This window comes from Schistocerca gregaria, chromosome 4 (assembly GCF_023897955.1).
Source record: "Schistocerca gregaria isolate iqSchGreg1 chromosome 4, iqSchGreg1.2, whole genome shotgun sequence".
NCBI classification, from domain to species: domain Eukaryota; kingdom Metazoa; phylum Arthropoda; class Insecta; order Orthoptera; family Acrididae; genus Schistocerca; species Schistocerca gregaria.
Window position 1 is genome coordinate 350,805,667 of NC_064923.1, and position 13,477 is coordinate 350,819,143.

Consider the following 13,477-nt stretch of genomic DNA (forward strand, 5'->3'; position numbering starts at 1 on the left):
TTGAGCTGAATTGATTGTAACGCCCAGTTACGACATCCCAACAACATACAACTTGCAGAGACTTTGTACTGTGGTGTACTGGACTATGATGAATGTTTTATTGCTTCAGTTTAATTCAATATCACTGAGCAACTGGCCATCACCGTGGCAGGTTTTGCATAAATCTTTGGCTTAGATAAGGAGCATTAATTCCTCGTCTGTTTTCCCCCTTGCTGCTTTGACAAACACACATCCCCATAGAAAATCATTATTCTTCTGTAAGTTTCTTTATATTTTCATTTTCTCTGCTAAAAAAATGATAACAAATCAGTATTCTTTTATTGAGCACACCTCAAGTGAAATAGTCTGATAATGTTATGCTGCTTATGCATCTAAACTCTATTGTCAGGTTTCAGCCACTCTTAAAGTAATTTATAACAATACCTCTTGATGCCCTTTGCAACAACACAATCAGCCTAGATGATAATGGTGTTGTATTTTGAAATTTGGTCACAAATTTTAAGTATAATTTAAGAAATGTATATTATCAGACAAATAAAAATGATATTCTGACGTTTCTTAAGCTATGTGGATTAGTCACACATTCAACAATTTTTTATGTCTTTTAATCTTTAAGAGAAAAACATACTTGTCAGTGCTGAATTCCAGAAGTGTACCGATCAATGCCAAGTAATGAAAGTTAGGTAGTTAAGATTAAATAAGTCACTGATGTAGTCCAGATTAAATATATTAAAGTTAATTGGCTATCAAGTGAATTTCACTATCAGTTTGGAAAGATCATTTCCTTTACAACATCTAAAATATTACATGTTACCCATTTGAAACGATGGTGAACTTAGTTATACTTAAAAATATTGTTACCTTTTAGAGCATCATCAGTAAATGGTGCAAGCCATGGCAATGGTCCAACTTTGGACTGCCATACCAAATTAAAAGGGTTGCAGTAACCCAGTTCATTCATAACAGCTTGTACAGTTGCACCAACTTCTGATGGATATGGATCTCCGCGGTTCACAGCCTACAACATTAGGAAAGAAAACTTTTCATTTTGTCTTTGTTGGAATACCAATAATGCTGTTGTCAAAGCTTTGGGATCGTTGAGTTACAGAGATGTGAGTCACCTAAATTGGATGAACTCTAAGAGTAGTTCAGTACATAAACTATAAAACTTTTTTCACTTGCACCAATCTAAAACATTTCTTAATGAATTTCAAATAACACAATGTGGGCAACACAATAGGCATAAAGTTTTTATCCACTGGACAACTGTCTACTAACAGTCTTTCTGTGAGACACTAGAGCTTTTGGATATACCCCAGGACACTGGCATACAATCTGTTGGTCAAGATATGTTTCCTCTTTCTCATTTGCTATGGTCAAAGCACAAGATATTTATAAATTAGTTACACAAAAGTAGGCTTTAATTGTGAGAAGGGTAAATAACTTACAGAAATCTCCCACGCCTTATCTTTCCAGTCTCCCACCACCTCCCAAAGTCCCACCGTCCAGCCACAGAGGAGCATTCCTCTCATAACTCAGTACCACCGAGGACTGGAACAACTGAATTGAATTCTCCACCCCAGTTTTGATTACCTCTCATCATGCCCTGAAATGAGAAATGTCCTCCTGACTATCCTTCCCACCACTCCCACAGTGGTATTCCGCAGTCCACCGAAGCTACAGAATGTACTCATCCATCCTTACACATCTCCTGCCCCCAATGCCTTAACTCATGGCTCGTACCCCTGCAACAGATCTACACTCCTGGAAATGGAAAAAAGAACACATTGACACCGGTGTGTCAGACCCACCATACTTGCTCCGGACACTGTGAGAGGGCTGTACAAACAATGATCACACGCATGGCACAGCGGACACACCAGGAACCGTGGTGTTGGCCGTCGAATGGCGCTAGCTGCGCAGCATTTGTGCACCGCCGCCGTCAGTGTCAGCCAGTTTTCTGTGGCATACGGAGCTCCATCGCAGTCTTTAACACTGGTAGCATGCTGCGACAGCGTGGACGTGAACCGTATGTGCAGTTGACTGACTTTGAGCGAAGGCGTATAGTGGGCATGCGGGAGGCCGGGTGGACGTACCGCCAAATTGCTCAACATGTGGGGCGTGAGGTCTCCACAGTACATCGATGTTGTCGCCAGTGGTCGGCGGAAGGTGCACGTGCCCGTCGACCTGGGACCGGACCGCAGCGACGCACGGATGCACGCCAAGACCGTAGGATCCTACGCAGTGCCGTAGGGGACCGCATCGCCACTTCCCTACAAATTAGGGACACTGTTGCTCCTGGGGTATTGGCGAGGACCATTCGCAACCGTCTCCATGAAGCTGGGCTACGTTCCCGCACACCGTTAGGCCGTCTTCCACTCACGGCCCAACATCGTGCAGCCCGCCTCCAGTGGTGTCGCGACAGGCGTGAATGGAGGGACGAATGGAGACGTGTCGTCTTCAGCGATGAGAGTCGCTTCTGCCTTGGTGCCAATAATGGTCGTATGCGTGTTTGGCGCCGTGCAGGTGAGCGCCACAATCAGGACTGCATACGACCGAGGCACACAGGGCCAACACCCGGCGTCATGGTGTGGGGAGCGATCTCCTACACTGGCCGTACACCTCAGGTGATCGTCAAGGGGACACTGAATAGTGCACGGTACATCCAAACCGTCATCGAACCCATCGTTCTACCATTCCTAGACCGGCAAGGGAACTTGCTGTTCCAACAGGACAACGCACGTCCGCATGTATTCCGTGCCACCCAACGTGCTCTAGAAGGTGTAAGTCAACTACCCTGGCCAGCAAGATCTCCTGATCTGTCCCCCATTGAGCATGTTTGGGACTGGATGAAGCGTCGTCTCACGTGGGCTACACGTCCAGCACGAACGCTGGTCCTACTGAGGTGCCAGGTGGAAATGGCATGGCAAGCCGTTCCACAGGACTACATCCAGCATCTCTACGATCGTCTCCATGGGAGAATAGCAGCCTGCATTGCTGCGAAAGGTAGATATATACTGTACTAGTGCCGACATTGTGCATGCTCTGTTGCCTGTGTCTATGTGCCTGTGGTTCTGTCAGTGTGATCATGTGATGTATCTGACCCCAGGAATGTGTCAATAAAGTTTCCCCTTCCTGGGACAATGAATTCACGGTGTTCTTATTTCAATTTCCAGGAGTGTAGATGCAAGACCTGTCCCATACATACTCCCACCACCACCTACTTCAGTCCGGTCACTAACATCACCTATCCCAACAAAGGCAGGGCTACCTGTGAAACCAGTCATGTGGTCTACAAGCTAAGCTGCAACAACTGTACTTTATTCTATATTAGCATGACACCCAATAAGGTGTCTGTTCACATGAATGGACACTGACAGAGTTTGCCAAGAAACAGCTAGGCCACCCATTTGCTGAGCATGTTGGGCAACACAACATTCTTCATTTTAATGACTGCTTTACAGCCTGTGCCACCTGGCACCAACACCAGCTTTTCTGAATTGCGTAGGTGGTAACTTTCCCTGCAATACATCCTACATTCCCGCAACCCTCCTGGCCTCAACCTTCTCTAGTCACTGTCCTCACCCATACAGCCACTTCCCTATTCCCACTCAAGAACTACGCAGCCATCATTCCACCATCACACCCAGTCTTTGTGTTTCTCCCCTTTTCCGCTAGTCCCCTGCCCCCTCCCCTGCCCACCATCTCACCTGCAGTACTTCACTGTCCATTTGCATTTGTGTGTGTGTGTGTGTGTGTGTGTGTGTGTGTGTGTGTGTGTGTGTGTGAGAGAGAGAGAGAGAGAGAGAGAGAGAGAGAGAGAGAGATCTATTGTTGATGAATGCCTTAATGGCTGAAAGCTTTGATTGTGAGAGTCTTTTTGTTGGGCCTATCTGCGACTCAGCGTCTCCGTTACGCGGTGAGTAGCAACTTTCCATTTCATAATATTGTTACAGTCCATCCTGGATTTTCCACTGTTTGATTTTACAGAAATGTTTGATACAGCACTGAATTCAGTATATCTTCAAGTTTTATTTCTGACTAACAATGTTAGTTAATGAGCTGCGACAACAGATTATGCAAGCAGTTGCCACCATATATCAAGGCTTGCTTCATAGGATTTAGCAGGAAACTGATTTCAGATGGGACATATGTTGCATTTAAAAAGGTAACCACATTGAACATTTGTAAATAAAATTTGATGTGGTACTGCATTCAGAGCTGTATCAAACATTTCTATCCATTGTTTACCTTTTTCACAACTGAAGGTTACTTTTTGTATAAGTAATTTATGAGCACCCTATACTTTTGTAAAACCTTTCTCAGCCCTAGGAATGAAGCAAGGAAAGAAGATTAAGGTTTAATGTATCAACAAAAATGAGGTCATTACAGATGAAGCTCAAGACTGGAATGAACAATGAAACTGGTCACGCCCTTTTCAAAGGGAATGTACCAACACTTGCTCAAGTGATTTGAAGATACCAAATCTAGGGTAGGGGATGGGAATTTTAACATTGTTTCTACTGATTGTGCATCTACTTTCTTAACAACTGTACCATCTCAATTTCAGCCCTAGAATAATAATCAGATGTATCTGAATTAAATACCACAACATGGCATGATTTAGTTATCATGCCTGTGGTTGCATAGTGGTACATTCATGTCAAATGGAAAATATTACCTAATAATGTTTCAGTGTTAATCAGAAATGGAAAAGAAAAAACAAACAGGTATAAGAACTATTTATATAATAGGCAGTGATACAGACAATGTTATACACACAGAATCTTTACAATAAACTGTAACATCTTTGTCAGGCGACACCCCCTATACATATCATCAGCTTATGAGAAGAGCAGAATAAAACATAAGATTAGAAGATGCAAGTCATAACACACTAGCACTAGAAATAATGAAAGTGTTATTAACACATGTATGTTAATGTTCAAACTGATAAAAATTCATTCATGAGAAAACAGAAAAAAATAATTAACTATGCTTGCATTTCTTACTGCAAACAAAGTCTGAGCTTTTTCATTGTGTTTTATAGTATGAAAACGGCATGTTATAAAATACACTCCTGGAAATGGAAAAAAGAACACATTGACACCGGTGTGTCAGACCCACCATACTTGCTCCGGACACTGCGAGAGGGCTGTACAAGCAATGATCACACGCACGACACAGCGGACACACCAGGAACCGCGGTGTTGGCCGTCGAATGGCGCTAGCTGCGCAGCATTTGTGCACCGCCGCCGTCAGTGTCAGCCAGTTTTCTGTGGCATACGGAGCTCCATCGCAGTCTTTAACACTGGTAGCATGCCGCGACAGTGTGGACGTGAACCGTATGTGCAGTTGACGGACTTTGAGCGAGGGCGTATAGTGGGCATGCGGGAGGCCGGGTGGACATATCGCCGAATTGCTCAACACGTGGGGCGTGAGGTCTCCACAGTACATCGATGTTGTCACCAGTGGTCGGCGGAAGGTGCACGTGCCCGTCGACCTGGGACCAGACCGCAGCGACGCACGGATGCACGCCAAGACCGTAGGATCCTACGCAGTGCCGTAGGGGACCGCACCGCCACTTCCCAGCAAATTAGGGACACTGTTGCTCCTGGGGTATCGGCGAGGACCATTCGCAACCGTCTCCATGAAGTTGGGCTACGGTCCCGCACATCGTTAGGCCGTCTTCCGCTCACGCCCCAATATCGTGCAGCCCGCCTCCAGTGGTGTCGCGACAGGCGTGAATGGAGGGACGAATGGAGACGTGTCGTCTTCAGCGATGAGAGTCGCTTCTGCCTTGGTGCCAATGATGGTCGTATGCGTGTTTGGCGCCGTGCAGGTGAGCGCCACAATCAGGACTGCATACGATCGAGGCACACAGGGCCAACACCCGGCATCATGGTGTGGGGAGCGATCTCCTACACTGGCCGTACACCTCAGGTGATCGTCGAGGGGACACTGAATAGTGCACGGTACATCCAAACCGTCATCGAACCCATCGTTCTACCATTCCTAGACTGGCAAGGGAACTTGCTGTTCCAACAGGACAATGCACGTCCGCATGTATCCCATACCACCCAACGTGCTCTAGAAGGTATAAGTCAACTACCCTGGCCAGCAATATCTTCGGATCTGTCCCCCATTGAGCATGTTTGGGACTGTATGAAGCGTCGTCTCACGCGGTCTGCACGTCCAGCACGAACGCTGGTCCAACTGAGGCGCCAGGTGGAAATGGCATGGCAAGCCGTTCCACAGGACTACATCCAGCATCTCTACGATCGTCTCCATGAGAGAATAGCAGCCTGCATTGCTGCGAAAGGTGGATATACACTGTACTAGTGCCGACATTGTGCATGCTCTGTTGCCTGTGTCAATGTGCCTGTGGTTCTGTCAGTGTGATCATGTGATGTATCTGACCCCAGGAATGTGTCAATAAAGTTTCCCCTTCCTGGGACAATGAATTCACGGTGTTCTTGTTTCAATTTCCAGGAGTGTATGAGTGTGGACTGGTGAGTTCAATAGAATTGTCCAGTTCTGTTAACTGTTGGGTAAAAGCTATTCTTGTGACAATTTTGTTGAAACTTCAATACGGAAAGGATACTACATAGAGAAGGCATTGAGTCACAGACAGGCACAATGGAAAAGATTGCTTTAAATGTTCAGATTTCAGACTATGTAATGTGAAAGCTGACCATTTATAGCATTCTGTTTCATTGTGCCTATCTGCGACTCTGTGCCTCCTCTTGTGGTGATTGGCAACGTATCCTTTCCATAATGTTGTTATTGCATCCTGGACTTTCCATTGTTTAATTTTGTTGTAACTTCAGTACAGATGAAACAAAAATGTATTAGTTGGCTGTGGCCCTAAATGGTCAGTATTATGTTTTGTACAAACAATCTACTATGCAGAAATAAATAAGCTTCATATAAAATTATGGACTGAGGCCCAGATTCAGACAGATGCGAAGACAGTTCACTGGGCTCTACATCAGAGTTCAGTACTGCTTATAAAGGAACAAACAAGCACAGCCTATTTGGCACCCAATTAAGATTTCTTCTGAGGAAATGATTGATGAAATTCTTGGTATTGTGTTGGACAGCTACAGCATTAAGGTTAACTAGATTTGTAAGATAGTAAGCATTTCATAAGTAACATCCTGGATAAAATTCTTCATACAAAAAGACAGAATGTGCAATGGGATCAGTGTTTGTTGATTACGGAAGAAAAATACTCACAAGAGGAGATTTTGAAATCATGCCTGGAAGAATAGAAATAAACAATTTATGGTGTCATTCTGTAATGGTGGAAGAAACATTTTCTCCCATTCTCACAGAAAGACCCTCACATTATTGACTCTGTAAAGAAACAGCAACCACTGCACAATAGGTGTACTACAATGGATAGGGCTATAAATATGGAGTTGCTGAATGAAATGCATTTGGATGTCAAAAGACTATGCATAAAGCATTCAATAACTATTGTAGCAGTATCTTCTCGAAAGAGCTCTCACAAAACTGAAAGAAACTTCAGTCACATGTATGGGCTGTCGGTGGTACCGTAGTTACTGTCCAGACACCCATGCACGACAAAGAAATAAGAATTGGGGATAGAAAAGTAAAAGCAGAACTCTATTTTGAAATAATCATTTACTAACGAAGAGACAAGCATTCTGGTGAATTTTAATTCTCATCTCACTACAAAGATGAGTAATACAGACTTTGGTGTCAGTGGTTCTGATAAACAACTAAAATTGCTAAAACTGAACAAAGCTGTAGGGCCTGATGGAATACTCATCGGGTTCTGCAAATAATTTGCAGACGAGTTAGCTTCCCTTCAACTGTAACATACTGTAGATTCCTCATACTAAGAATTATGCACAGTGGCTGGATGAAGCACAAGCCATACCCATCTACAAAGCATGTAGCAGAAGTGACTAACGAAACAACCATCCAAAATCATCAACATTAAACTCTTGTAAAATCTTTGTACTGAGGTGTGTTAAACAGAATAACTTCCTTTATGACCAATAGCATGGATTTCAAAAACATAAGCCATTTGAAAAGTAATTCATGTTTTTCTCACATGATGTCATAAAAGCTACAGATCAAGACAATTATATGGTCAAAAACATTTCCCTGTTTGTATTATTGGCATGTAAATATCACGAAACAATGATAGAAAACCATGTGTGGAAGAGGACTGCATAGATCAGGGGAAATGAGGTAATTTAATGTTTAAATAATGTTGAACTGAAACCTGGCAGTCTGGTAAGCAGGTAGACGAATAATGAGTTGTAATCTATGTTGGTGGGATCAGACACATCTCACTGGGGCCAATTTCTTTCCTGTGCAATTGTTACCCCTTCGTTCCAGTTGTTAATCATCCTTCCCTCCAACACGCTGCACACAATCTCTCCCCTCGCTCACTCCACTCAATACAAACCTTTAAGTCATAGTGACAGTGCAATGTAGCAGTGCAGGTGTACCTGCGTGTATGCATGCATGTGTTTTAAAAATGTCCTGGTGTCTCCAAAGAAAGATTCATTAAAAATTATCAGCTACACTCTTAGTCCTGTTTATGTAACTACCAATGACTCAACTACATGTTAACTGTTACCTTTATTACTTCCTTTGCCAACAAGCATCTTTTACATTATTTTTAATATTCTTGCTATTCTGTCCAAGTTTTCTTCAAAAAGAAAAATTTCATCTTTAATTTTGTTATTACTGATAAAACCCACCCCTTGTTCTGCACCTCAATAGCAAAAGACATTTTCTGATAGTAGCCCTATCTGATCCACTTCTTTTTTCATGTCCCTGCTTCCACTTGATAGTATTTAGTTCCACAACCAGCTGACTGTCATTAGTACATTGCATCCTCCAGATTTTAGTCCCTCTATGAATATGGTGTACTGACTGTTTATTTTGGTATACTGATAGTTTTTTGTTAATAAATATACTGATTAAGTTTCTGAGTTTCTTCCTTTTTGTTTATGTATGCTTTGATTTATTTAATATCACAGAAGCTTCTCCTTCTTGATTAATACACTGAAATCTGGAAACACAGCTATATGGTGCAAATGTTGCATTACCTTAAGTGGAAGAGAATGTGCTGAAAATAAAATCATCACATTTTTTTGTTCATCAGGAGAAAATTCTCGTAACTCGGTGCGAATTCTTTCAGCAACTGTCTTAACTAACAGTGGATGAGTTGGCCAGCGATCTATCACACTCCATTGACAGCCTTTCCTTAATGGCCTGAAAAGGAAGTTCCATAAATGTAAGGATACTGAATTTATTCAATAACTCCATACGTTGAAAGTGACCATAATATTTTGATACAAAGAAGTTTAAGAAATACAGCTTTATATATCATATGTAATGCTTCTTGTTTTGTCAAACCGTATCTTATAATAGCAAGACAGGACACTACTCAATAAGAAAGTGTGTTTTTTTTTAATTTTTTTTATACAACTGTGCTGAGGTCTTTATGAAGTAGTCTCAAAAATATGTTCAATAACCCAAAATGTAACAAAATTATTTTGAAACATAATAAATATGCTGAAGCAGAAGATCCATCCCTCAAAAGCTTCAACAATACAGTGATAATGTAGCAATTCATTCTCAAGTGTAATGCATAGTGGAAGAACAGCTAATGCTGTGCTAGGCGACTACAGTTAATAATTACATTCTTTCAGTTTCTTTTTCTTGTCATGGAAAGCACAACATTTTAATGGGACCAAAATGGATAAAGTAACTGGAATATCACCAGGAGAGAGAATGCTGGGTGTATTTACTTGTAAGAGAAAGCAACATGTCAGTGTACCACCATCTCTAAAAATAGGGAAGACCATTTACATCTTTAGGTCAAAAGTGCAAGATTTTACTGTCTTTTCCAAAGACAGTGAAGTGACAATGTATATAGCAATGGCAATTTGTAGCACGACACTTTCTTTCTTTCAAGTCTTGCTTGCTGTTGCATCAAATAAAAGACTTTTATGTATTCTCACATGGCCTATTTCCCAGAAGAACTGTACCCTTTTTCCTTTGGATTTACAAGCTGTGAATTATGTAATAACGATTCCAACATGATTTACTCCATAAGATATCACTTTAGGTGCAGTTGTGTTATGGAAAAGTAATTCATCGAAATATTGAAAAGCAGCAAATACAGAGTGACAATTACTGAAGTATACGAAAAAAAATGTAAATTAGTTACAAAATACGGCATGCACACACTTTATTCAACACGTAAATATCACTACACATATTCAGATTTAGGTTATGACATGTTCGATATGCCTGCCATCATTGGCGATGATGTGGCGCAGATGAATAGCAAAATTCTGCATGACCTGCTGAAGTATCGGAAATTGATGCTGTCGATGACCTCCTGAATGGCTGTTTTCAGCTCAGCAATTGTTTTGGAGTTATTGATGTACATCTTGTCTTTAAATACAGCTCCACAAAAAGAAGTCACATGTGTTTGCATCCAGATAATATGGCAGCCAATCGAGGCCCATATCAATGGCGTCCAGGTACCCAAGAGCCAGAATGGTGTCTCTAAAGTGCTCCACCAGGACATCAAACACTCTCCTGCTTTGATGGGGTCGAGCTACATCTTGTATGAATCACATCTTTTCGAAATCAGGGTCACTTTGGATAATGGGGATGAAATCATCTTCCAAAACCTTCACGTGCCTTTTGGTAGTCACCATGCCATCAAGGAATATAGCACCCATTATACCATGACTGGACATTGCACACCACACAGTCACCTGCTGAGAGTGAAGAGACTTCTTGATCATGAAATGCAGATTATAAGTCCCCCAAATGTGCCAACTCTGTTTATTGATGAACTTATCCAAACGACAGTGGGCTTCATTGCTAGACCAACCCATACAGTGCACACTAATTCCCACCTGTAGCCAACTGTGCAGTTTAAACATTTTAATGCTAACCGTTCAGAAGTTATGACGATTTTATTTCATATAGTTCAACAATTGTCACCCTGTACCATTCACATGTGCATAATGTCTCCTCATGTGTTATTTGTTATGTTAAATGTAACTGACTAAATGGAAAGCAGGGATGCAATATTCTGTACAGAGGATCAACCTTGTTTACTTGACCCAGCAATATGAGTTTTCAAAATTTTCCAAAACTATTGTAGCAAATCCTGTTAAATACAATATATAAAATGGTCCCAAAAATTTTCCATGACATAGATCAGAATTTATTTGCTGTACTCATATGGACTGAAGAGTTTTGTGGCACCATCCAAATATAATTTTAAGTGCATTAACTGTGTTATCTTTGAGTTAAAATGCAATAAAAGAGTAATAGCAGAACATAATATCACAAAAGGACATTAAATTTGCTTAAACAAAATGAAGATTTTGTATTCTCACTAATCTTAACTGAACTCTCTAATAAAATTCAGATGTGCACTAGCAAATTTAATAGAAATGGTAAATAAAATTTTAGCATAGTCAGAGGCTGGGCCTATATAAAAACCGAAAGTATGAACTTGCTTTCAAAGGAAAGTGATGTTAATGGAGACAACGTCCATTCAGCTTCCACCCCAAAATTATGGCCTGGTGGATAGGGGAAAGTTGTACTTTCTTAGCTTTCCATTTCCTGGCTTATCAGTCCACCAATAATAAATCACTGCTATATATAAACCATACATTGGTGCTGACAATCAGTTTCTGACAATGACGATTGTGAAAAGCTTTGAAAGCTCATTTCTCAACTCAAATGTTATGCAACTTTTATATTCTCTTACATTTAATTTTTTAAGTATCATTTCACATCATAGTCTACAAAGCTTTTGTTGTACTCAATGGTTAGTAAACAGGTTTCTAAAGCATGCGTATATTATATTGCTCGAAAGAAATGGCCACCATGACAGATATGAGGACAAGGAGAATATTTATCAGCCCATCAGTAAAATAGTCTCCTAACCTAAAAATTCCATTTATTTTTAAATGCAGTTCCATTTTAGTTCAATGCATGTTATCCAGTATTTTATTGGCTAGTTTCATTTAGTGAAGCACGATCGTGGAATGTCTGCAAAACCCTCAACAACAGTTTAAATGACTTCTTCTTTAGATTCAAAATATTTTTCAGCCACAAATTTCTTTGTGGAAATAAGAGTAAGTCAAAAAGTGTTATATCTGCTACTAACTCCTAGTCAGATCTCTCAGTTTTTCCCATAGCTAACGCACTTTATCCACCACTTCATTGTCCCAGGGCAATTTTATTTTCTCCTTTTTATAAAACAGGTTTTCTCATGTATTTTTACACCCTGTTGGACAAGAAGACTTGTGTAGTAATTTGCAATTATTGTTTGACCCCTTGCAATGTAACCAATCAAAAGAATCGCCTCTGCACCCTGCAAAACACTGACAGGTGACATAAGCTTTGCATTTTTGGGGGCAGGGTTTCATTACCCTCCCCATCCTCAAAATTGCATTTTGTCAGCAGTCAAGAAATATGACACTCATCTTATATTTAGTTCTTCATGTATATGTACTACTATTTTCCTTCAGTTACGTCGGTTGTTCATACCATGCACAGCACTTTCTTAATGATTGAAATGTTTTTTATGCAGATCATTTTTGCACTCGGTCAGCCACTTCTTAACTGTTGTAAATGGATTAGCAGACACTTATAAATCTTCGACTTTGGATCAATTTCATTCATCTTGATTCCTCATCTGTTAGAGTTTTGCTGTTACACTCATTTGTTATATGAATCTACTAGCTTAGCTTTAAAAATGGATTAAAAAACAGCCTTGATGGCAAAAACATTTACTTCAGCAGTAACAAGTTTGGGTCAGTGTCTGACCATCCCAGACTCCAATACCATGGTGGTAGGTGGTTGTGGTAGTGGTGGTGAATGGAATGAGTGTTGTTAATACATGTAAATCAACTGCCCCATTAGAAATTTTCTCAAAAATTGCTACCTTAGTGCCCACTGCTTCATTTGCATAGACTATATGGTCAGCACAGTTTATATATAGAAAGAAATATTCCACATGGGAAAAATATATTAAAAACAAAGATTTCATGACTTACCAAGAGGGAAAGCGCTGGTAGATAGGCACAATTAAAAAAACCACACAAACACACATAAAAATTTCGAGCTTTCGCAACCCACTGTTGCAACGTTAGGAAAGAGGGAAGGAGAGGGAAAGACGAAAGGATGTGGGTTTTAAGGGAGAAGGTAAGGAGTCATTCCAATCCCGGGAGTGGAAAGACTTACCTTAGGGGGGAAAAAAGATAGGTATACACTCGCGCGCGCACACACACACACACACACACACACACACACACACACACACACACACACACACATATCTCCATCCACACATATACAGACACAAGCAGACATGTTTAAAGGCAAAGAGTTTGGGCAGAGATGTCAGTTGAGGCGGAAGTGCAGAGGCAAAGATGTTGTTGAATGACAG

At 41.0% G+C, this 13,477-nt stretch overlaps 1 protein-coding gene across 1 annotated transcript in view; it reads right to left on the reverse strand.

Annotated features, from left to right (window-relative positions):
* LOC126266624 (ferrochelatase, mitochondrial) overlaps window positions 1–13,477 on the reverse strand; it is a 72,257-nt gene that overhangs the window by 18,697 nt on the left and 40,083 nt on the right. Inside the window, exons 6-7 of the mRNA XM_049970975.1 lie at window positions 9,096–9,261; window positions 862–1,018 (exon numbers count right to left, since the gene is read on the reverse strand). Coding sequence (XP_049826932.1) covers window positions 862–1,018; window positions 9,096–9,261 — 323 coding nt within the window. The remainder of the gene's footprint in view (window positions 1–861; window positions 1,019–9,095; window positions 9,262–13,477) is intronic.